Source organism: Anomalospiza imberbis, chromosome 2 (genome assembly GCF_031753505.1).
Source record: "Anomalospiza imberbis isolate Cuckoo-Finch-1a 21T00152 chromosome 2, ASM3175350v1, whole genome shotgun sequence".
NCBI classification, from domain to species: domain Eukaryota; kingdom Metazoa; phylum Chordata; class Aves; order Passeriformes; family Viduidae; genus Anomalospiza; species Anomalospiza imberbis.
Genome location: NC_089682.1, coordinates 83,555,601 through 83,580,551, shown reverse-complemented (window position 1 = coordinate 83,580,551; position 24,951 = coordinate 83,555,601). Strand labels below are relative to the sequence as shown.

At 43.8% G+C, this 24,951-nt stretch overlaps 1 protein-coding gene and 1 long non-coding RNA gene across 2 annotated transcripts in view; both read left to right on the top strand.

The window, feature by feature from the left end:
- Window positions 1–5,588, top strand: part of FAM124A (family with sequence similarity 124 member A) — a 39,438-nt gene extending 33,850 nt beyond the window's left edge. The window contains exon 4 of the mRNA XM_068182122.1: window positions 1,908–5,588. Within this exon, the coding sequence (XP_068038223.1) occupies window positions 1,908–2,705 (798 nt within the window). The 3' untranslated portion in view covers window positions 2,706–5,588. The remainder of the gene's footprint in view (window positions 1–1,907) is intronic.
- A 6,546-nt stretch (window positions 5,589–12,134) lies between these two features.
- On the top strand, window positions 12,135–19,202 carry LOC137469413 (uncharacterized). The gene is made up of 2 exons (XR_010996484.1): window positions 12,135–12,223; window positions 16,520–19,202. It is a non-coding gene; the product is annotated as an uncharacterized lncRNA (long non-coding RNA).
- The last annotated feature ends 5,749 nt before the right edge of the window (window positions 19,203–24,951 follow it).

The following is a 24,951-nucleotide window of genomic DNA, read 5'->3' as shown; positions in this document are numbered from 1 at the left end:
CAGCTGGTGTTTTCTTTGCGGACCAGCTTTTTATCTTGCAGAGTAATTTTTAAATAAATTGGCTCACATATTGCACTAATAAAATAATGTTATTTGTAGAGGTCTAATGTGATTTCTGGCTAATGTTTTGTTGACAACTGACTCATTACATTTGACTCTTTTGTCTTCAATTTCTTCATTCATATAATTCTTTATGACATTAAGGGAAACAGCTTACTATATTACACAGAATAGATTATGAATTAACACACCTTGTTACAGATATATATATATACACACATACATATATATAGTATACATATGTATATTTACTAATCTACAGCATCTAAATGAACTTTTATGTTTTGGCTGTCCTATAATCTCTAGTAAGAGATAATGAAAGAACCAAGCATTTTTTTCAGATGTGAAATTCCTTTTTTTTGCCTATAGAATCACTTCAATAAAAACCAGAATATGGCTATGACAGATCTGGGTCACTAAGACAATGTGATGTGCATTAGCAAGATGTTAGAAGCAGCAGTGTATGGAGCTCTTTTAGAGACTGGGTACAAAGAACCTCCTTGGTTGCCAGGTCTCAGTTCTTTCTGTCATGTCATATAATCTGTTTGTTAAAATGAGCAGGCTCTGTCTTTATCCATTACTTACCCCAGAAGATTCTGCTCTTTCTGTTGTTGTTAGAAATCTTTTATTAGTTTGTGGTTCTGGTTTTTTAATGGATAGTTCATCTTCTTTTTTTTTTTCCTGTGGCTCCATCATTTTCAGTTCAAATTTATTCTTTTTCACATAGGTGTGATTGGAATCATGTGCAGTATTCCAGATGAGGCCATAACAGTGTTGTCCAAAGTGCTTTTTCAACTCACTTGAGACTGCCCAATACCATGTTGTCACAGCCTTGTTGCTTTAATAGCAGAAAGAGATCAGGATACCCAGTTCTTTCTCCTTTCCTGTTTCCAACTGACAAGTTCCATAGCTAAGATTATTGTTTATTCTCAAGGGTATGATCTTGCATTTTGTATTATGCAAGAAATTCTATTAAGAAGACTTTAAATTAAACTTTTTTAAAGGCTAATTTCTAAAAGCCTTACTGAAATAAGGGCAAAGGTGAAAAACCTTATGATTGCTCAAACACAGTTCAGTTACCCAGACATCAGTTCCATAGGAAAGCCACCTTGCTCCAGCTCTTTCTTGAGAAGGATGTTGGGTCATCATTTGTCACAGCTGCTTTCCCTGTTCAAATGCTTGAATGTCTGGTGGGTAGGCAACTGAGACTGAGATTCAGGTCCAGAATTGGATCACAACCATGAGTTTGGTTCTTCAGTCTAGGTATCTACAAGCAAACTTAATGTGTGTCTGTAATGTCACTGTGAGCTAGTTAATAGAGCTAACTAGGTAAGGAAGAAAATGTGAAAGAGTTGAAAGAATTAGTAAATTTCCATTGAGAAGACAGAATGAGCCTGCTTGCTGAAGGCTTTCTGATATTTTAAAGGAGGACAAAACAAAAAAAAAGTAAGGAAGAAATGAGAAATTATAATTATATAATATACTTCTTCCACTTCTTTATTTTTTTCTTAAGCTGTCCACTAAGGTAGAAATGTTGGAAGACAGAATATGAATGAATCTGAATAAGTCAATAGGAAGTGAGAAATTCAAGCTAGCGTAATTCAGCCAACAAGGCAAGGCTTCTCTACCATTTATTCTTGTTTTCTTTGAGGCTCCTTATGTAAATATTTGGGATTTTGGCAGGGTGGTTTGTCTTTGTTATTGCAGTGAAACATTTGCTGCAAGCATACTGACTGAAGTCTGGTTCGTTATTATTTGCAGTAACAACTCAGCAATGGAGACTTAGGGCTGTAAAACTGCCAATTCTGTATTAATGTGATCTTCTTCTCTCCCTCTCCCAACTGCAGCAAGCACACAGTTGGTGTAGGAAGTCTGCAAAGCAGAACAAGCAACCATATCCATCTGTGTCAACAGATTCCCACTTCACCACTCTGCCAGCCTTTCTTCCTCAGAGCCACCGATCTGTCTCTGAACAGCCACAAGAAATGGGTCAAAAAAAGGTACATCACACAAATGGCCTTGGTCATTATCTTGGTTTCTCCCAGCAGGACTTGAGACACAGTGATGTAGAAGACTTCACACGCAGATCCAGGAGTGCCTCCAGCATTTCTTGGACATTTCAACGAAGCAAATCTCTGTTCTGCTTGCCCACAGTGAACTCCTCTTCAGCATCAGAGACATTTCATTTCAGCGAACCATTTCAGTTTTTAAACACTGGGTCACCTGCAACCAGGTTAAAAACATGGAAATGCAGCCCCAAGCTTAACATTGATGACTTAGAGGGTGCCCAAGAGACTGATGTGGACACAGGGATGAAGCTGTCCTTCTCAGACCTGTCTGTGGTTTCTGCATACTCTGCCCTTAATGGATTTTGCAGTGAGTTGGAAGACTCTCTTCCATCCCAGAAACAAACTATCAGTAGGGCTAAACAGGCAGCCACAAGTGGAAGGCCTGTATCAGCCATGTGCAATACTTTTGAGTCAGTTGATGGTTCACTGCCTTCTCTTTCAGAATGGTCTTCCAGCTCTTTCATGTCAGCATCTCTCTCTGAGCAACACAAATGGCCCTTGAGAGCAGCTCCCTGTTCTCTGGATGATCATGTTTGCCCAGCTTCACCAGTTAATGAAGAAGAATTTTACATCTGAGGTTTCTCTAACCTTCACCTTCCAGAGGAAACGTGTTCTACTTGTGAATGACAGCAGTGGGTCCACCCTGAGCTTAGAGAATGTTCCTTGCTGAGGAGAAGGTGATGCAGAAGTGTGTTAAATATTTGAATAAAATACTCAGAACCATCTGAGACTGGCATTCCCAAACTGGGTACAGTAAAGCAGTCTGAGATTGCACCCTGTGTCTTTGTACTGGAGGATATGATCAGCACAGAGGCTTTTGCACAGCAGCACAAGGTGGACATATTCTGGCCAGCCCTTGGACTGATGGTGAAGGGAATGCCAGAAGAGGCATGTAGTATTCCATTTTAATTTGGCAGAAAATGAAGACTAAACCAAACTGCTTTAGCTTTTCTGAGAAATTCCCTTAACTCAGGAAAGGTGGGAAAATAAAGGGGTCTTATTTCTCTTTCACAGATTCCAAAGGCAGCTCTAAGCACAGCAGGTCCCAGCAGCGCAGCCCCAGCAGGGTCAGGCAAAAAGTTTTTTTGTGAGGAAGCAGTTTCCTTCCAAACTTTGAGAGCTGGCAGTGGTGAGGTGGGGCAGAATCACACAAACATCAAGGTTGGAAGAGGTCTTCATGATCATCTAAGTCCAAGTGACAACCTAGCACTACCATAATCACCCCTAAACAATATCCCCAAGTGCCACATCCTGTCACCTCTTGAACACTTCCAGACACTGACCCTACAAAATCCCTGGACAATTTATTCTATGGTCTGACCACCCTTTCAGTGAATAATTTTTTCCTAATATCTAATCTGACCCTCCCCTGGTGCAAGTTAAGGCTGTTTGCTCTCGTCGTTGCACTCAAGATATGGCAGAAGAGACCAACCCACACTTCACTGCGACCTCTTTTCTGGTAGTTGTAGAGATCAGTGAGGTAATAACCCCTGAGCCTCCTTTCCTCCAAACTAAACAATCCCACTACCCTCAGCTGTTCCGTATCAGACATTTGCTCCAAATATTTCACCAGCTCCATTGCCCTTCTCTGGACATGCTCCAGCCCCTCAATGTCCTTCCTGAACTGAGGGGCCCAGAACTGAACACAAGGATTCAAGGTGCAGCTTTCATCAGTGCCAAGTACAGGTGTCAATCTCTGCCCTGGTCCTGCTGGCCATGCTATTCCTGATACAGGCCAGGATACCATTGGCCTTCTTGGCCACCTGGGCACATGCTGGATCATGTTCAGCTGGCTATTGACCAGCATCACCAGGTCCTTTTCCAGCCACTCTTCCCCCAGCCTGTTGCAATGCATGGGATTGTTTTGACCCAAGTGCAGGACCCAGTTTGGTTCAGCTTACTGAACTCCACAAGACTGTCTTCAGCCTATTGATCCAGTCTGTCACAATCACTCTGGAGAGTCTTCCTGCCCTCCAGCAGATCAACACTCCCTTCCAACTTGGTGTCATCTATGAACTTACTGAGGATGCACTCAATCCGCTCATCCAAATCATCAGTGAAGATGTGAAACAGAGCTGAGCCTTGGGGAACACCACCAGTCACCAGCAACCAACTGGATTTAGTTCCATTCACCACCACTCTCTGGGCCTGGCCATCCAGCCAGTTTTATTCAGTTAAGAGTCCACCCATCCAAGCCATGAGCAACCAGTTTCTCTAAGACAGTGCTGTGGGAAGCAGTTTCAAATGCTTTCCTAAAGTCTGGGTAGACAACATCCACAGACTTTCCCTCACCTACAGAGTGGATCACCTTGTCATAAAAGATCAGGTTGGTCAAGCAGGACTTATTTTTCATAAACCCATGCTGGCTGGGCCTGAGCCCTTGGTTGTCCTGTACATGCCACATGATGGCACTCAGGATGATCTGCTCCATGACTTTCCCCAGTGCCAAGGTCAGGCTGATAGGCCTGTAGTTCCCCAGATCATCCTTCCAGCCCTTCTTGTAGATGGGCATCACATTTGCTAATTTCCCGTCAACTGGGACTTCTCTGGGAAACCAAAACTGCTGGAAAAGGGTTGAAAGGGGTTTGGCAAGATCTTTTGCCAGCTCCCTCAATACTCTCAGGTGCATCACATCAGGGCACATAGGTGTGTGTCTAACTGGGACAGAAGGTCATTAACCTTTTCCTCACAGATGATGGGGACTTCATTCAGCCCCTCAACCCTGACTTCCAGCTGTCATTGCTGGGTATGCTGGGGGCAGCTGGCTTTGGTGTTAAATACTGAGGCAAAAAGGCATTAGGTACCTCAGCATTTTCTTCATCCCTTGACACTGTGCTACCCTGTGCATCCAGCAAAGAATGGAGACTACTTAGCCCTCCTTTTGCTGCCAATGTATTTATAGAAACTTCTTCAGAAGAAGTGTCACTCCTTCCCCAGGGAAGAGGAAAGTCCACTGTATCTTTGGACAGACCAGGATGCAGAAAGTGCCAAAAGGGAAACTTCAGAGAACATTTTCAGCCCCCTCACCCAGAAAGCCCATCCTGTTCAGCTAGGAGGGAGTGCTCTGGGCTGTTTTCTGGGCTGTGATAACCTGAGTAAACCATGTTTGCTACTCCTAACTCAGGCAATACAGCTTACCTTTTTGGAATGCAAACCAAGAAAGATAACACAGCATTTTTATATATTGCTACACCCTTAGACCCAAATAAAAGACAGCTCCCTGCTTTTTAATGGGTTGTTACTTTTCTGTTAAAAATGATTCATGCAGAAATTTCTTCTTCATATTTCCAGTGCAAGCATACTTCTTTCTGGATAAAACTTGTTTCTTCTTGAATACCTCTCCCCAGAGGGAAAACAAGTCAAATTTTCTGGCTTTCAGAAGATGTTTTTAAAATACGAATTTTTGATAACCTGTTTTGTTCCAGTTAAATTGGTATTAAAAAAAAAAGTAACTGAAAAGTTGCTAATATGACAGCTAAGTACCTTCACCAGGATTTAAGTAATATAAACAAATTTTATTATGCTTATTCTGAAAATTGTATTTTTGGCTGACAAGTGTCACTGATCACACCTCTGGTTGAGCCACTGGGGAAAATGACCATGTTAAAAGGTGTGTGTATAATGCTGGATGTAACCTATATACAGGTGTAAATGCTGAAGACGTACCATGATGGCATTGTGGTATGTGGAATAAAAACTCATTTTCAGAGAAAGATATTTGCTGTATTGCCAAGTAATTTTAAGCAAAAGAATTTTTGCTTTGGTGGTGGAAAAGCACACACATACTGTAAATAATAGTTACAAAAAGTGGAACTGCTCCCCTGGCCTGTTTCGGTAAGTGCATGGTTTTTACAAATTATACTGAAAGAAAGTCTAAAGGAAAATGAGTACAGTTTTTAGGGGAGGAATCTGCAGCCTGAGTCCAGAAGAGGCCAGAGGGATAGTCAAGGCTTTTTCCTTTTGCTGTTATTTTCTTCACACAGGAGAAAAGGCAACAAACTGAAATCTAAGTCTCCTCTCTGTGAGATGCTGTCATAACATTTACCATGGGTAGACTTTATCTTTTGTGCTAAAGACAATGAATAAATAGGAAAGTCTATTAAGGTAAAGAGCACAGAAGAGTATCAGTCTTCTCCTGCCCTTTAAAACTGTTTAGGCTTTCTGCAATTTTGGGTAAACTGTTCTCTTTCTGGAACCAAAAATAGCACTAATGAAGAATTTGTCATGGTGTGTTTACCTGCTCCTATGCTCCTTCAGACCTCATGCAGTCTTTCCTCTGACTGTTATGACCTTTAGATCAAATCCCTCCCTGGAACATGTGAACCTGATTTATCTAAAGTTGTATTCCCCTGTTATTGTATGTATCCTGCCAAAATATATATAAAACACTATGAAGTCAGACTAGCCACTTTTTTCATCAGCTTGCATTTCACCATACAGTGATGCCTAGGACAGTCAGCATCCACAGGTTTAAATTTATGCTTCATCATTTTCTGTCCATAATCTTGTTATTTTCACAATATTTTAATAATACAGAAAACATTTGATCTGGACATGAAATAAAAAACTCATTTGAGCTGATGTAGCTGTCTGATCCTGGCATCGTGCCAACACTCCTGACAAAAAGCTGATTGGGGTTTTTGATGAAGAGGAGATTCTGAACCACTTTTCTGCTAAGGCATGCCTCTAGAAGGAGTCCATCACATCTGGGGGCTGTCGCCTACTGCAGCAGGAAGCACTGGTATTGGACAGCCACAGGGAAGCACAGGACAGCTCAAGTGTCAGTCATGACGTTTGTGTGTGTTATTAATCCTGATGGGAAGAGAGCCAAATGAGTGTCCACAGACTCTGTGGTTGTACTGTCCCCACTGGTTCTGTCTCTGTTCTGTTTACTGATACCTAACTAGAGATTAAAGTCTTAATTGTTTACATTATGGTGCTTGTAACCAAATCTTGTAAAAAAATGAGTGTCCTACTGTCAGGAAAAACAGAGGTGATAGTGTACAGAAAACTTTCTGTCTGTAAAAAGAAAGTCAGATTAGAAGCGTGTTTCACTGAAGGTAGGCTTCATTAATTCTCTTCCCATTATTTAAGAAGGGGCTCATCTCTTCAGAGACTTGATTATGCACAAGTTTCATGGCATTTTGGCATTTACTTATTGATTTGGTTAAATTATCAACAGTGTCTTTTGAGAACTGCAGGTTTTTCCTGAACTTTCTCTCCTTCTCACCCCAAAATGCACTGCTTCTGTGAAATAAAATAGAGATGAAAAGTCAGTTGTACGTAACCTTCTGTGTGTTCATTTATAAAGTATTGCAGACTTACAGAGTATTTTAACTAGGCTTCCAAAGTGACTGCAGCGCCACAAGCTCTACAGCTTTTGGCAGTGTGTGTTGGTGGGATAATTACAAAATAAACACAGCAAAAATGTTTTTTGTTGGACCCAGTTTAGCCTCTGTAGACTGGGTCTTTTGATTCTTACTGTGGTGTTGTAAATAATTTTCTCTAGTAAAGCTGAATGGTAAAATAGGAGCTGTGACACATATTGGTAATCTTGCATGCTCAAATCCCATCTGGGTTTGTTTGATGTACTCTGGTCTTCATAATCATCCTTTCCTCTTATTTTCATCAGTGTGTGGTGTTACCTATAATGCATTTCTTTATTCCTCCCATGGGACACTTCTGCATGTCAGGATTACATTGTATATGCAAAGCTGTGTAGGTTTGGCTTTGTTTGGTTTTTATGGTTTAACATTATGGGGTTTATATATGTTTTTATGGCACTTACAGAGCTGTAGAAACATTGGGAGTTGGAAGAGGCCTCTGGAGATCATCTAATCCAAAGTATCTGCTGAAAGCAAGCACAAAGCTGCTGAAGCCTTGAGCTTTGGAGTTAAATCAAGTTCTTCAGGACCTTGCTGGGTGATACTTGAAAGTATCTAAAGGTGGCAATGTCGTGGTGTCTCTGGGCAATGTGTGCCAGTGTTTACCGGCTGTAATGGTGAAGAATTGCTTCCTAATCTGCAGTGAGAATTTCCCATGTTCAAAATTGTGATCTTTCCCTCTTGTTTCACTGAGTACCTGTTAGAAATCCAGGCTCTGTCTTCTCTATAATCCCACTTTAGGTGCTGGAAGACTGCAGTTGCTCCTGCAGCCATGGTCTTCTCACTCCCTGACCCTCTGAATTCTCTCAGGTTTGTTGATATCACTCTTGTACTGACAATCCCAAAACTCTACACAGATGTATGGATGTGGATGATGAGTGCTCAGCTGCCAGGAAAAAGAATTTCTGTCAACCTGATGGCAGCTCCCTTGCTTCAACCATCCAGTATCCTGTTGGCCTTATCACTGCAAGGTTGCCCTGCTTAACCAAGTTCAGTTTGCTGTTTACTGGGACCCCAAGGTCTCTTCCTACTCCCTAGCCAGGAGATGCTTCCTCCTGTGCTGGTCGTACCAGGTTAGTCCATGCCAGGTGCTGGGCTTGCATTTGCTTTTACTGAGGTTCTCACTGGCACCTTTCTCCAGCCAGTGAAGGTCTCTGTGAGTGGTAGCCTTGCTTTTCAGTGTATCAGTCATGGCCATCACATTGGCCAGTTTCTGTTGCACTATCAGTGGGTAGCCCATCCAGCCCCATGGACTTGTGTATGTGCAGCTTTCTGCATCCTTGACTCAGTCTTCTAGTGTGATTAGTAATTTTCTCCTCAGAACTTTGCTAGATACAGACACATGGCAGGCCTAATAGAACATCTTGTGAGTGACAACCTTGTGACTGAAGGCAGAGGTTTTTCCAGTTGGCAGATTTTTCCAGTTACAGAAGACAGAAAATGTTCTAGTCTGTCCTGAATAACTTCTGAGTTGTTTAAGGAAGGTTCTATCTGTCTTTCCTTATTGATTGATTGGGTTGTGGGAGATGCCCACAACAATATCCCTTTTGTTGGCTTCTCCTGACCCATGAGCTCTTGAGTGTTTCACCCTCTGCTCCCCCACAAACATGCACGAATCCGTGCCATTCAGTCGATTAGAGCACAAGCCTCATCGCCGTCTTCCACCCTTCCATAAAGAACCTGTATCCAGCCATGAAAGCTCTGGACCCAATTGCCTCATCATATTTCTAAATCATCTGTGTTTGAAGCCGAGGTCTTCCAGGAGTGATTTTCAGGTTCAGCAGCCTGAGCTTTGGCACTGGCCATCCCATCTGCCCAACAGAATGGAGCTACACAGGTGTTGGGAAGAGAGTCCCACCTCACAAAGGGCTCAGGAAGCAGTTTCAAACACTGCATGTGTTAACTACTGCAGAAATCAGATAATTGTTTTTCCTATCAAGCTGAGAAGTCTTAAGCCAGTAACTCATTCTTCATAAGAAAACCATTCCATGCTTTTATTCATTCTTGTGACCCTTCTGTTACCTTTCTGTGCTGTGTGCTTTTTTGAACTAGAGGGTCCATAAATATGTATAGTTTTTGGAGATTTAGATGCACTGTACGAGTGTACAGAACAGCTTGAAGGTGTTTTCCATTTTATTCTGTTTCTCTCCTAGTAATGGAACTTGCTACTTTGGTTGCAGCTGAGCACTGAGGATATGAAAATATCCTTTTCATAGATATTTGCATAGCCCTGAAGTCCAATTCCCAAGCAGAAAAAGTCAGTTGAGACCCTACTATCATGTATGTAAAATAAGATATTTTTAAGATGTAATTAATTTTAGAATTAGCTACATTGAATTTCATCTGCCTTTTTATTGCCCAGTTGCTGTCTATTGTGAGATTTTTCTGTAGCTTCCCCAGTTGTTCATCATTTTTACTGTCTTGGATGCTTAATAACCTCAACAAACTCCCATCTCACAAAGCCCCCCTTTTTCCAGGTTTAAGTCATGCTGAGCAATGTAAGCTTGAGTACAAATCCCTGCATGACTCCACTGCCAACCTCCTTCCACTGTCAGAACTGGCTATTTATTTCTACCTTCTGTTTCCTGCCTTTTAATCAGCCCAGTATTCACATAACCTTACCTCTTAAACCATCACAGCAGGATTTCCTCCAAAGGCTTTGATGAATGGCTTTGGAAAACTGTTCTTAGCTCTACACCCCTTTGTTGATGCCTTCTGAAACCCCAAATACATTTAAGAGGTGTGATTTCCTTTTATAAAACCATGTTGACTCTTCCCAAAAAAAATCCTCAAACTTCTCTGTGTTTGGATAGTGACTTGTCTCTCATCTGAGCCCAGGTGTCATTTGAGTACAGAGCAATCCTCCCTGTGGCATTCTTTCCCAACTTCCAGGATTAGGCATAGTGCAAATTGCTAAATTTACCCAGAGCTCAGACTTCCTGAGCCAAAAACTGCTCAGATCACTGTGTGACCAACTGCTACATTGTGCTACCAATGGATTTATCCTCCCTCAATTTGTCAGATTTCTTGTTGAATCTCTCTTAATTCCTCAGGTTTCCACAGCAGGGCAGGGCAATGAGCAGCACTGAATTCATTCCCTGCATGAGAAGAGAGACACATTTATTTGTAGCCTTCACCCAGACAGACAGTTTCACTGAGCACTTTCTGTTCCAGAAGTCAGTGCAGGCTTCTGGGCTATGTTGCCTCAGTAGCTGGGAAGGATTGTGTCCCCCTGAGTTCAGAAACCAGTGGGTTGGGAGATAGCTGTGGAGGAGTCTGACTGCTTGTTTTGGAAAGACTGGTAGCCTTCCAAGGCATAAATCCTGTGGAGGAATATGTCTTCAGCAGTAAATAGAACTGGGACAGGGAGTAGGGTCAGACACTGGATTGTTTGATTGCTTGTCTCTGTTTTGGACCACTTCAAGCAGATTTCACCAAGATACTTCCTGGAGGTGCCCTTCACCCCTAGGACTGTCCCCACAATGGAAGAGGCTACGTCAAGCTTTGGCTTCTCTGTCTCCAACACACTCCCACCAGGCTTTTTGCATCTTCCTGTCATCCCATGTTCCCTTGGACATACCACAGCATGAAACTCAGCCTCTCAGAGTCATGCTGTAAAAAACACCTCAGCTGGGCTGCAGTGCGGTCCTCGCTTGAGTTCAGATAACAGCCCCGTGCACTGTGGGCTGGCTGTGTCCGAGCGCTGAACGGATCCTGCGGCAGTCCAGGAGGGAAGCCAGGCCGGCTGCAGTGTGCTGTGTCTAGTGACCTGTGGGGCGTCTCGGAAGCTTGTGGACCCAACTCAAACAGTGCTGGGCTGGCCTTGGAGCTCAAGAACAGTATTGAAACCGCTGCAATATTTTTATTGTTTTTCACCAATTTACAGATAGGCGGTGTTGCTTCAATTTGGCCGCAGAAAAGCAGTCTTAGAGGGCTTCACAGCTGTGCAGGTGCATCCTGCCCCTGCTGTGGCCCAGCCTCCTGCATTAAGGAAGGTTCTCCTCCTCCCATTCCTCCTGCTGCCGTTTTAATCAGATGTCCTTTTCAATCCCTTTCCTCCTGAATATATGGTGCATAATATGGAAAAATAGATTGGCAGGTGGAGGCCATCTATCCAATCTGCCAGTCATAAATGAAAACTGGCGAGTTAACGGCGCATAATGAAATGGCGATGGAAATGGGTATCGCCAAAGCTGACCGGTCGGCAGGAGAATCACGCCGTCCCCAGCTGCGGGACCGCGGAGTGCCTGTGCAGTGTGACGGGATGGCAGCGATGCAGGTTTGTGAGCCACGCCGGGAAGCCAGCAGCCTGCACAAGTGCCTAGTGCCATCTCGTGGTCCTGGCGCGCTCGAGGGGCAGCGCACGGAGCTGCCGGCCCGGGCGGTGCCGCCCGCGGGGCACCGGGGCACCGTCCGGCTCCGGCCCGCTGCCCCGCTGCCCCGCAGCCTCCGTGCCCCGTGGCTCACCCTGAGCTGCCCGCAGCGCCCGTGCTGCGCTCCCAGCCCGCTGCTCTGCCTCTCTGCCCTCCCTCCCTTCCAGCGCGAAGCTGGGGAGCAGAACAGCCCGGTGAGTGGTTCCGTGACCCGAAGGGATCTCCTGTGTGCTTTCCCTGCGCCGGAACCAAGGGCGAGGAAGCAGCCACAGCCCGCGGGGCTGCTCTTGGGATGGAGCCGAGCATCCGCTGGGAAGGAGCCCCTGAGCACGGCACGGTAAGCCGGCTGCCTGTCACGAATTCCTCTGTTTACTTTGATGAAAATTTCAGCCCTCCTGGTACGGAGATAATCTGCTAAGTGTGACCCAAGTCCTGCCAAGACAATGCTTCTTGTGAGGTTAGCAGTGCTACTGGAGAGCTCCTGCTCCTTAGGTGTAATGAACCTGGGGACAGGGCTGCCCGGAACAGATACTCTTTAAGAATGCAACACATAATACCAATTTTATAATTCCTCTTGCTTCCACGAATTAACAGCCTTTTTTTGCAGCTCACATGTACTGTTGCATGGACATGTTTTTATGTAAACTGGGCTGTGATTAGGAGCAAGAGAGTTTTTTCACATGGTTTACCATGACATGGTTATGAGTCCCACTTTTTCCTACTTTTGGGGGGTTCTTTGTCACAAGAAAGCAAAGCTTTAACTAATTACTCTGTTCCCCTGCTTACGGAATTTGACTAGATGCCAGTGTTCCCCTGTTGTGCCATGTAAAGCCACAGAAATGCAGCCTCTGCCCTTCAAGTTCCTCTCCCTGACACTTTGCTGCCTTGCTTTCCTTCAAGAGCTGATTGCCCTGTGGTTTTCCCACAGGATGGGTGAGGATGCCAGTTGCCACCCTGCCACGTGTGTAAAGACTCTGCAGAAGTTTTGAAGCAAGGACTTCTGGGGCTGCCTCAGGCAGCAATGGATACAACCACTGCCAGGTCTGCTGCGGCCAGACAGCTGGCCATGAGGTCAGGGCAGTGCTGGGACAAGCCACAGGGCAGGAGAGGAGCAGAAAGACGGGAACCATCTGTGACCCTCCTCCCATTTTCTAGCCCCAGATGGTGAACTAGCTTCAGGCATGTGGGGCTGTGCAATATTCTGCTCTTTGAGGGATTAGGATGAGGTAGGGAATGTGGAAGGAAGCCATCAGCCTGGGGGATAAGGATGCTGAAGCTATCCAGGTTGCCAGCAGGGCCCAAGTGCACAGTGGTTTCCAGGTTTCCAGGATAATCTTTGCTCTGGGTTGGTTTGCTTTTCCAGCCACTTTCTTTGCAGATGAGTTCTTTTGGATACATGCTGCCAGTCCCCACTGATGTTCTCCCTCCCTCCCTCCCTCCCTCCCTCCCTCCCTCCCTCCCTCCCTCCCTCCCTTCCCCCCTCCCTCCCCCCCTTCCTTCCTCCCTTCCTTCCTCCCTCCCTCCCTCCCTCCCTCCCTCCCTCCCTCCCTCCCTTCCTTCCTTCCTTCCTTCCTTCCTTCCTTCCTTCCTTCCTTCCTTCCTTCCTTCCTTCCTTCCTTCCTTCCTTCCTTCCTTCCTTCCTTCCTTCCTTCCTTCCTTCCTTCCTTCCTTCCTTCCTTCCTTCCTCCCTTCCTTCCTCCCTTCCTTCCTCCCTTCCTCCCTTCCTCCCTTCCTCCCTTCCTCCCTTCCTTCCTTCCTCCCTTCCTTCCTTCCTCCCTTCCTTCCTTCCTCCCTCCCTTCCTTCCTCCCTCCCTCCCTCCCTTTCTCCCTCCCTCCCTTCCTCCCTTCCTCCCTTCCTCCCTTCCTCCCTTCCTCCCTTCCTTCCTTCCTTCCTTCCTTCCTTCCTTCCTTCCTTCCTTCCTTCCTTCCTTCCTTCCTTCCTTCCCCAAAGAAAAATTGGCTGCTCTCTAGAGTGACAGCTAGATTGCAGCCTGACATGAATGAAGAGCATAGCAAGATGGAACAGATTTTTGCTCCAAGCCTTCTCTGCTGATGTGTTAACTTTGGCAGCATCATTTGGAGGAGAAAGTGATTTAATCTTATTGGAGTTGTGTACAAAAGAGACTGTGGGAAGGAACAGGGGAAAAAAAAAAAGGATGCGTGAATCTGTGTTGATTATTTTGAAGCCATAAACAAGTGGCATCAGAAAAGATTTTGACAACCATATGGACTTTCCAAAATGTGAAATCTTCTGAAAATTATGTGCAATCATGTAAGGGCTGGCATAAAAGAAAAGAAGACAAGATATGGATTGATGAGATGTACAGACAGCAGACTGCAATCTGTGAAACAGGAGTTAAGATTCTGGGTACATGAAAAAAATGTTACCTAGAAAAAAATTTTACATAAAGTAAATCAAATTAAATTAAATTATATAAGAGAATGCTCCCAAAGACAATAGAAATAACAGTCAATCCTATTTCTTACTGCTGGTTTTCAGAACTAGACTCTGGGGAACAACAGTCTCAGGGATTGAGCAACAGCTTTCCACTGAAATAATAATTGTTTTTCTAGGAAGCTTCACTGGACATGCCACATGCAATCTGGATTTTACACGGGGCAAAAAGCACAGGTACAAGACTGCAGGTCCTGCTGAAGGGCATCAGATGTGCTGGATGATGTCAGGAACTGCCGTGGCAGTACAAGGTATCTCACCTGATGTTCTCCAAGGGGACAATTTTTATCCCAGAGCTTGGGAAGTGCTGCCTGAGAGGAAAGTAGGATGACAAGAAAGCAGATTTGCAAATTTTGTAGCTTTGGTCTAGCACATTTCTGCACAAGCTGTATGTGCACGTGGCAGGGACATCCCCATAGGCCACATGAGGGTGTGTGATGTGACACACACCAGAGGAGTTAAGTGCTGCTCTGCTGCCCTGGGGAAGCAGGGCTATTGACAGGGGCAACTCATCAGATCTGGGCAAGGGCCACCATGCTGCCTGAGATCTTACCTGCTAGGAGAAGAGAAACTTGAGAGGTCTGGGCTCTCTCTGGGGACTAAGTTTAAATGCCAGCACTCTGAGCCTTTTTACAACCTGACTGTTTGATGCCTTTCCTCTTTAAGTTATCACAGTGCACAGTAATGTGAGACACAAATTGCAGCAAAACACTTTTCAGGTTTGATTTATAAATGGCTCTGATTTGCTTCTGATTTCAGCTTCCCCTGTGGCAGCATTCCAGGTCCAGATTCTGGTTTGTATTTCTTTTCTTGTCGCATCACGAGAGAATGGGAAAAGCAGATGAAAGGTGAAAAACTGGAAATGGAAAACAAACCAGCTATGCCATCTTAAAGAAGCAGAAAGAAAACTAGGCTGAACTCTCAGATGAGAAATGATTTTTCATGGGAAAACACAGATCAGGGCAAGAGTTGGCTTTTATATATAAATAGGGGTGCATGATATGATGAAATAGATATGAAATTATTCTGTTTGCATAATTTGAACATTGAAAAAGTCCAGCATCTGTGCAGTGTATATACTGTACACTATCCCATAGTCTGATACTTTGAGTCCTCTTCCCATTCTGCAATATTTCCATTAGACCTCAGTCTTTAATAAGTCAGTACACACTCAAAAATGTTCACACACATCTTAGATTTTTCGATATATGTCTTCTAAGTATACCCTTGCTTTCATTCCCTTCGCCTTTCACCGTACAATCCTTTGTTGTTTGGTGACATTAGCACAGTCACCAGTAAATTTAGTGCCTCAGAATCTCTTTCCACCACTGAAGGTGGTCCTTGGAGTTAGTCCTAAGCGGTTCCAGCAAGAAAGTGTCACTGAAGAGAATGTGATGAACTGTATAGAAGAACATTTTTTTGCTATTTGAAAAGAAAACTAAGAATACTTTAAGATTCCATGATCTGTATTTTCAGACTCTGGAGTGACAGGCCAAAAGAAAAGCATATCAAGACCCCCCCTTATTTCTTTATTTAATGAGGTATGGGGTTTAACTGAGGAATTTAAATGATTGACTGAGAAGTATTTGAAATTCTTGAGGGTCATAAAGATCAAGGCAAATGGATCAATCAAAAATAATTACTTTTGACACTGTGACAACAGCTAGCGCTTTCTTTTTTCCCTCAAACAATCTATGAATATTTTTTGTCTTCTTGAAATGCTGAAGTAAAGAGTCTTATTTTCCAAGGAACTGCAACATTAAATGTCCCCATATTTGACAAAAGCTCTTAAGGCTATAGCTGTTTTATATCTAAAAGAAAGGAAACATTGAAAAAGAAAAATTTCTTAATTCAGGATCCATTCATTCATTCATTAGCTGGTCCTTTGACACTTTTTCTTAATTAATAGAGTTTTTATGAGACCAAGCAGCAACAGATAGACATTAAGCATGGAGGGGAAAAAGCATTGAGAAATAAATGTTTTACATTTAATTACAACAGTCATGCAGAGATCATATGTGCTGTGCCACATCTCAAGCAGAATCAGTGCTTTGTCGTGCCCTTGAAGAAGCAACCTCTACCAGACCAATTAGCTTTTTAACACTTTTTCTTTTCTATTATTTGTAGTGTGTCTGATGAAACAAGATAGTTTAACAGTTTAATTTTGTTTTATTCCAGAAAACAGATATACTGTTTCCAAATATACAACCTCAGGGGCTGGGAATATGACAGTGCTGAGGGTCCCAGCATGAAAGGCATCTCTGGACAAAAGTGCACAGAGAACAACTCTAGATGAAAGATCAGCAGACATCCTGTAGTGAATGGCACATGCCTTCTCTGTGGCTTCACACAAGACCCCCAGCCGTGCAGTGTTCCAGTCTTCCCAAGGCAAAATTGAGCTTGTGTCTCCAAGCATAGCTCTAATATACTCCCACTTACTATGGAGAAACATTAACAAAACAATTGTACTTTATTAGATGCCTATTCCAACAGACTTCTGTTTAAAGGAGGAGAAAGCAGTGCTTGTTTTCTGAAGGAACCGGCACTGCATTACAGCCCTGAAAGCTCAGCTTGAAGTCAGCTCTCTTTTCCTGCCTGTTTCCAGCTGTGTCACAAAGAGCTAATGGCTGGATACCAGGCAGACTGCACACTGATACAAGAGAGGTCAGCTTCCCAAAATTACTGCCTCTCTGGGGATTATTTTAACTCTCTTGATCTCCAAGAACTACCATGTCTCAGAGAGGAATGCTTCAGAGTTGAGGGGAAAAAGAGAAGAATTAGCTTGGAAAGCAAACAAACTACCCTGGAAACCAACACTTGTTCACGTGAGTATGCGCTTGCCTACTCCCATGGCCTGAGCTGGCTTTTGGCTCTACTCTTTGGAGCAGTCTGAACAAAGGTAAAACCTAAGCAGTGAATCCCACTATGCTCAGAGGGACTGCAGGTGCCTTGATCGCCACTTTAATTAAAGAAATTCCATGTAGCTCCTTTGAGAATTTGCCTTGTGTTAGCTAAGTCAGGATCAGCAAGTTAACTTTTCAGGATCCCTTTTCTGGGACATTCTACTCTCCTGACTTTTGGTCTGCTATTTCCTTGTTCTTGATATCTGTATGAACATTTGCAACAATACTGAATAAAAAATTCAATTTTAAAGTTGTTTCCCTGAGCTGTAAGGGTGATCCTATCAGCTTGCCTTGATCTAATGCATAAGGCCTGGGTGACCATCACAAATATGACAACATTTCAAAAGCCATGGTCCCACAGAGCTGAGGGTCTGTGAAGAGCCTGCAGACAGCCAGTCCTGTTCTGTCCTTCCCCCAAAAAATTCATTTTACTATCTTGGATCCCTATTCAAGTGATGGGCCATGCCACTGTTGGAAGGATCAAGAACCAGAGCTGTTAGCACCCATCATTAACACTGGGTAGGAATTCTTTTGGCTCTGCAGTAAGGTTTCCCTGCCACCTCATGTCCCCAGTTTTCTCTGTTGCCTTAGTAGAGGATGAATCGACCCCGGCAGAGTGGAGCACCATCACCTCCCAACACCAGCGACTCAGAGGGGGCAACTGTTCCCATGGGACTGAAACCCCACTTTTTAATGGCAGGCACATCTCATATAACCCTTCTAGGAGTGTGTGTGGAGACTCCTCCCTTGGCTGGGGACTCCCCCAAGGCTGAGCAGAATAGATTTGCCCACAGTTGTTAGTATGGGTGAGTAACATCAATCTCTACTTGATTGTTTTGCTAGCTTCATTATTGCTGTTTCAGTATTTATTCAATAAATGGTGCACTGCACTAGTAGTTATTACTATCTGTACTCTGTAGTAAATCATTCTGATTAAGGTCTTTTAGTCTAATCATTATAATTATCACCATCAATAAAATAAATAATTTATTTTATTTAAATAAATATATTTGGTTTTCCTTTCTTAATCTTGCGGTCCAAATTCGCACAAAGATTCAATTACACCTGTATAATCCTTTAAACATAGAGTCTGGGGCAAAAACTGGATCCATCTGCACCTAGATTCCTCTCTGAGAGAGTTTAGAAAGCAAGGGGGTTCTTTATGCACCTCGTGACTCAATGAGAGCACTTCTCTAATAAATTTTGTCTGGAGCATCTGTTCTGCTTGCCACACCTGCATCAGGAGAGGGTGGAGGCAGGGATCTGGTCTGAGAGGGTGCCACACCAACAAATGCCATCTGTGAGAATGAAATGTTGATAGAAAGCCATTAAGAAGAGGCCTTCTGATTAGTGCTTTCCCCTTTCCTTGCAGCTGCAGCTTTGCTCAGCAGCCTCCCCGTCGCATGTTTGAAGCTGTATCTGGCTCACCCACAACGTGGAGCACAGACCTCCCTCCATGAAGCACATACACCGGCAGATAATCCAGATCAGTTTACCTCTGTGTACCTGGCAGCACGCTACTGTGCACTGACCAAATATCAGAAGAGTTTGTGGTTAATTAGGATCAGATTAATCCCTGCTGACTGCCTGTCTCTGTGTAAAAAGGGCACTAGAGGTTAGAAAGTATTAAGTACCTTAAATGTCTACTTGCATAATATAAAAACTTACTGAAGATCCAGACTTTGTGTTTGAAAGTGTTGATGTGAAATAATTTACCCCTAGAGGCATTTAAATGTGCTTCTTATCCTATCAAAGCAAAAGAATCCATTAAAAACTTTCCAGGATAAAATGTAATAAATATTTGACCATAGAAAACAATAAACCTGCAGAACAGTGGAGACAAGACATCTACAAAAAAGTGCCTTAGAGATTCTGAACATTATTTCCAACTTCAAAGAATTTAGCTCAGCATATAAAGTATCATTTTTATAGCTGCAGTAAATCTTTTCTATGATACAGTTGTATATAGTTTTCAATTTTATTAGTTCCTATTTATCATAAGAATACAGCAGGTAATAATTAGATCATTTCAGATATACACCCATTCTATGGTACTCCCCAAGGACCCCAGAGGTCTTCACAGAAAAGACACAGTTCCATGTTCTTGTATGGTCAAATTACTTAACACATTTGTGACATTAAAATGTAGATTATATTTGGTTGAGATACTTTGCTATGCCTAAGCATGTATGTGATTATTGGACATGTCAAAATATAGAGAACTTTTGTGCTTTTCTCTTTAAATAAGGAAAGAGGTTGATTTAAAAACTGAGCTGATAGAAGGAAGATTTTTAGAGGCAAGACACACTAATAAAGAATCTGTGAGTCTGTGACAAGTGTCAAATTTACACACATCTTCACATATCCTGATAGGTCATTGGGCCTTTTTTCTTTCTTGTTAGTGGCACATTTATATAAGTATTGGGAACACATTATATAATGACAGGATATTAGCTTAATTTGAGGTCATCTGTTCTTGTGACCTACTCCCCATTTACAGTCATAAGCTTCTCATTGTGACATCACCTTGGCGGCCTCAGCAGTACCTGTGATGTCACCAAAAGGGATTATAACCTGGAGCTGTGAGAGCAAATCAGCTTCTGAAGAATAAAGGTTTTTTTGTTTTGCCCTGCTAGCAGAGGGACATGGAAACATCCACCCACCCTTTCTCCCCTGCCTGTCATGGTGGAGTGGGACCATTTCACCACACAGGCTGGGAATGCAAGACTGGGGCTGCCTGGGTAGGAGGGTTTGCTTAGTTTGGGTGAACTATGAAGTGAAGTGCATGCAGGAGGAAATGTGTGCAACATGTGCAAACACACTTTGTGTGTGAAGCACACAATTGTGCTTCTCTGCCCAGCTTGGGGACACATCACAAGCTGGAGTGGCCTAAGCAAAGCCATGTTCTTCCATGTTATTCGCTCCATAAATTCCCATTTCATCTCAACCATCTTGCCTACTCAATCACATCCCTCTTTCTGAAAACCAGACTTTTTATAAGAAGTCAGCACTGCAACTTCATAAACATCTTCATGTTTTCATCTTCTGTTTGGTTCCCTGTCATTTCAGTCAGATCAGTAGCAGAAACTTCAGCTGGCAATGTGCTCATGTGAGGACCTCTTCCTATGTCAGTTACTTGGCATCATTCACTTGGCACTGTAAGAGCCTGTGATAGACAGTTAGACAAGAATTTGGGGGTATCAGTTTTTAACTTTGTATTCCATACCAACAGCAAATGCATTTAATTTGTTGGTTCGTGTAGTAGTCTGGGAGGAAAATATGCTGCCACAGTGCTGCTCCCCCTCCTGCTTTGGCTCACTGGCGTGTCTTGTCTGAGTGTGAATCTCCACCAGGCCCCATGCAGGGTACTGACTCTATCTCAGGAGAATTTTGAGTCTGCAGATACAAAAAGGGTGACGTCTGGGGGCAGAGGTGGCATCTCACAGACTGGCAAGTGAATTCTGAACATGCTGATGCAGCACCTCTGAGCCACTGCAGTCAGCTAAGCAGCTGATCTGTGACAGCAGTCCTCACAGGTCAGCTCTGCACAGAGACAGGCTCTTATCATACATTCAGAGTCCAAAGGGAAGAGACTTTACTGCTAAGATCTTCATATACACTGCAGAAAATATATACACAGTGAGATTATCTCTTTGGACCTCATGCATCATTTTCCTGGTGTTCCTTAAGTTGTCTTCCCTATGACACACGCATAGGACAACTATTGCATTACAAACAAGGATGTGCAAAATCTTTAGTCTTCCCTCAATCGGATTTTCTTCCTTTTTTCTTTTTATTTTCTTTTTTTTTTTTTAATTCAAATAAATTTCATCAACCTGAAAAAAGAAGTCATCTTATTCTCATAGTTTCTCAGCCCTTTTGAATTTTGTCTATTAAAAAATACATAGTGAGAACAGTCACTGTCTGTTAGAAAACTGCTTGATTTGGGCTCTTATTCAGCCTACACTTCTGCATGTGGAAACACCCGTCATTTCACCAGTGTTATGGCATTAACCTCATCCAGTGGAAGTGGAACTCCTGTTTGCTTTGCTTCACACCAGAGAAAGGCACTGTTCTTCCCACGGCAGAAGACATCACATAACACTTTAGAAACACCTACCCTGCAAACTTGAACTTCACTCCAGCACAAATTTCTCACACCACTTATTAACTTACTGCGTGGCTCAGTTTTTGGTTGCTGTCACTAGCTGTCTTCAAACCTGCCCCGGGGAAAAGTTCAGATCTCATTTATTCCCAGACTCAACTCAAAAACTCCTGTGGCATATCCTGGCCCAAGCCTGGATGTCCTACAGTCCTCTGTCACAAACCCGTCCTCAAAGTGTGCCCTTGGGGCATCTCTCAGGGCAGGAAACCCTGATTCCCAGGGTGATGCTGTGAAACCACTACTCTGTTATTCCACTTGGAGTATTAGAGATAGAGGAAAATCCATCAAAATGCTACATTCATGTTTTAGATCCACAGGGGCTGAAGAGGACTGGGAACCAAGTGCTGCACAATTTGGTCGTAGCCAGCCTGTGCCACTGCTCCTCTGCTATCCAGCCTGCAGCCATGGGCAGGGAGACTACCTCCTCCTGTGGAGCTGCCAAAAAGCCTTCATTGCTGCTAACAGCACTTCTTTCCACCTGGAGCTGGCCAGGAAGGTGTGAGGGAAGTGTTCTGGGGGCTCCAGCAGAATGGAGCTCCACTGTGGGATTCTGCACTGTTTGACCTCCCCAGAAGGTCCAGGCTGGCACCAAGCTCATCTGCTCAAACCAAGACACCTCGCTGAGCAGATGGATTTCTCCTTTGGAAGCAACCCTCTAAAGTGGTCACCCTTTGAACAGACAGATTTTGTCCTCACACCCCAGTGGGAAGCAGAGGCAGTGTTGGTTTTTACATGGCATGGGGATAGCAGTAAACAAATTCACTTGAATTTGCTCATCTGGGTGTTTTGTGGCTCCACAGCCATCTGCCTCCCCACAGAATAAGCTCTGTATGAAATGATGATGCCAGTTTTTCTTATCCTGCGATTCAGCAGAACCACCTTCCTGACTGAGCAAATGCGCTGGCATCTTGCAGTGCAGGCTCGCTCCTGGAGGAGATATGTAAGCAGGAAGGAAGTGGTTTGGATCCCATTTAATTTCCCTAGGGTTATTCTACGTGTTAAGGAGAAATAGCACACAAAAGTCAGATGCAGATAGAAGGTTCAATTCTGTTCTCATTTGTGAAGGGGTAAATGCACAGTAGCTCTGCTGACAACAGGATGGTGCTAGAGTGGAAGGAAGACTGCGGGAGACTGACCTGACACAGAAAAGCTAACAGGAGAGTTCTGAAAAGGAAAACCTGCTTCTTACTGGTTCTCTTATATTTTTCTCCTCCAGCCTTTCCCTGGGCCAAATTCTGCTTCAGAACACTGTGTAAAGTGCATGCAACAGAAGCACAAACTGGCCAGAGCCCAAAGCAGAACAACTCTCCCTTTCCTCTCTTAGCCACACCAAACTAGGGCGCAGTTTTCTTAGAACACTGATAAACCAGAGAAAACTCCAGTCTCCTGTGAGAAAAAATTGGTTGTGGGGAAAGGTTTCCAAAGAAATCTTTCGTTGCCCATAATGCCCATGCAGGCTGTGCCTTTCCCTCTGGTTTCTTATTTCAGTCCTGTGACTTCTGGCTGCTTCCAGAGCTAGTAAGTTCCTGACCTTCCTCCCTATTTCCACCACGACCATGGAGGCTTGACCCTGAGTCTGTTTTCTACAGTCATGGAGCCCCCTGTTTCCCAGAGGAGGCTCCCAGACCACAGTCCCCCAGCAACTCTTCATTTGCTCAAGGACCCAAGTTTGTGTCAATGGTTTGCATTTACACTCCTATACCTGAGAGCAGAATCTGGCCCATGAAGACCTTGAAGATGTAATTCTGGAGGACAGCTCTCCTTGTTTCTTTTTCCCTCAACTTTCTTTTCCACTTCTGCACATTTTTCACACCAGACATTGCAGAGCTGCCTGTGATGGCATCTGTCAGTGCCATCCCCAGCAGGGGATGCTTCAGCAGCCTGTCCCCTTGCCCACCACCATGGCCACACAGGGGGACACCAAGGGGCTGTGCAGTAATAGCACTGGCACACTGCAGGCACAGACATGATCTAATCCATCGTGGAATGCAGCCACCACTTACGGCTTCTTTCCAGTGCTTTCCACCAGTTTGGCTCCCTGTGTGGGGAGGTATTCACACGTCAGGAAGCTCTTTGCTGTCTTCCTTCTCAAAGAGTGGTGGTTTTCTCTGCTTAATGGGGGAAAAGAGAGGTTGGGCTCCCTGCGAAGCTCTCACAGCTGCTCCTGTAGAAGCTCAGAGGAGCTCCACAGAGACACAGTGCTCTGTGCTCCAGAATGCTACCCACACATTCCTGTGCTGTGTTTTCTCCAGACATCCTCAGTTTGTGTCTTTCCTCACTTCCCTCACAGTCAGTCAAAGTTATCGCAATGTGAAGAAGCATTTCTCAAAATACAGATGATACCTCTGCCCTTTCCTGACTTTGAAGCATTATCCTGGGGACCAGTCAATTGCATACCTTTTAAAATGCATTTTCAGCATCTTAAAAACAAAAATATTGCCAGAAACTTTATCAGTACTTTCTCAGTACCTTGTGATGCAGAACCAGATTAAGACTCAAAGAAGGCTGTGATGCCTAAACTAGGACACAGGCAAGTATGAAGGCTCTAAAAAATATCCTTAAATGGGACAGAAACTCCCTTTCTCCACAGCAGCCCAACTCTAACACTTTTGTAAGTCCAAGACCCCTCTATTTCTGACATGGAATTTCTGTAATTGGCCTATTTAATTTGCAGCCCCTCCTGAACTACCCTCACTTGGACAGCTCAGTTTCTGGCTGCCTGGGCTCACTTGGCAACCTCAATTTTCAGACTCACCCTGATGTGGCACTAGCTTCTCCTTGGACACCCAGTTCTCAATTGTGGATCCCAGTCTGGCACAGAGAAACTTTGAATTTAGGCTGCTAAATTGAACAGGCATGAGAATTTTGGTTCTGACCTTGACTATGATAAATGTTCATAACCTTCCCCCAAGCTTCCCCCAGCACATTTCTTATTCCCCATGGCTGTTTTGAACAATGTTGATCCAGTTTTAATTTTCCTAAGTCCTCTCTGTTTGTCTGCAAACACTGTTTTTGCTGCAAAGATTCCTCACGGCTTTCCTTTCCTAAAACAGTTGCAGAGAGGGAAGATTTGAAACAAACACTCCCATTTATAAGTCTCATTTGTAATGAGACAAGACCCAGAACACTTTTTTCCCTTTCCCACTGAAACTATGCTGTCTTACACAACATTTTTGCCACGTCTAATTTTCAATTATGTCTACCATAAATACATACCCCAAATCTGAATAGCAACATTTTTGCAAAGTGGGAGTTGAATGTTATTTTTAGGTAGTAATGCCTAAAACTTTCAGGGGTTCCCCAGCTTTCATTTCAATCTTAATAAATCCACAGAAGAGTATCAAGAAGGGAAACAAAATGTCTTTTCAGGTCCAGAGCCTCTGGGAGCACCACATGAAATCCAGTGTACAGTCCTCACCAGTGACCAGAGCTAATTTATCTATTGACAGCTCTGAGCCCTTTGAGAAATCATTTGGTGTCCTCTGTTTCATTCCCTCTGAATACATCTCCACTCCAGTGGAAACTGTTAATGATAACTTCAG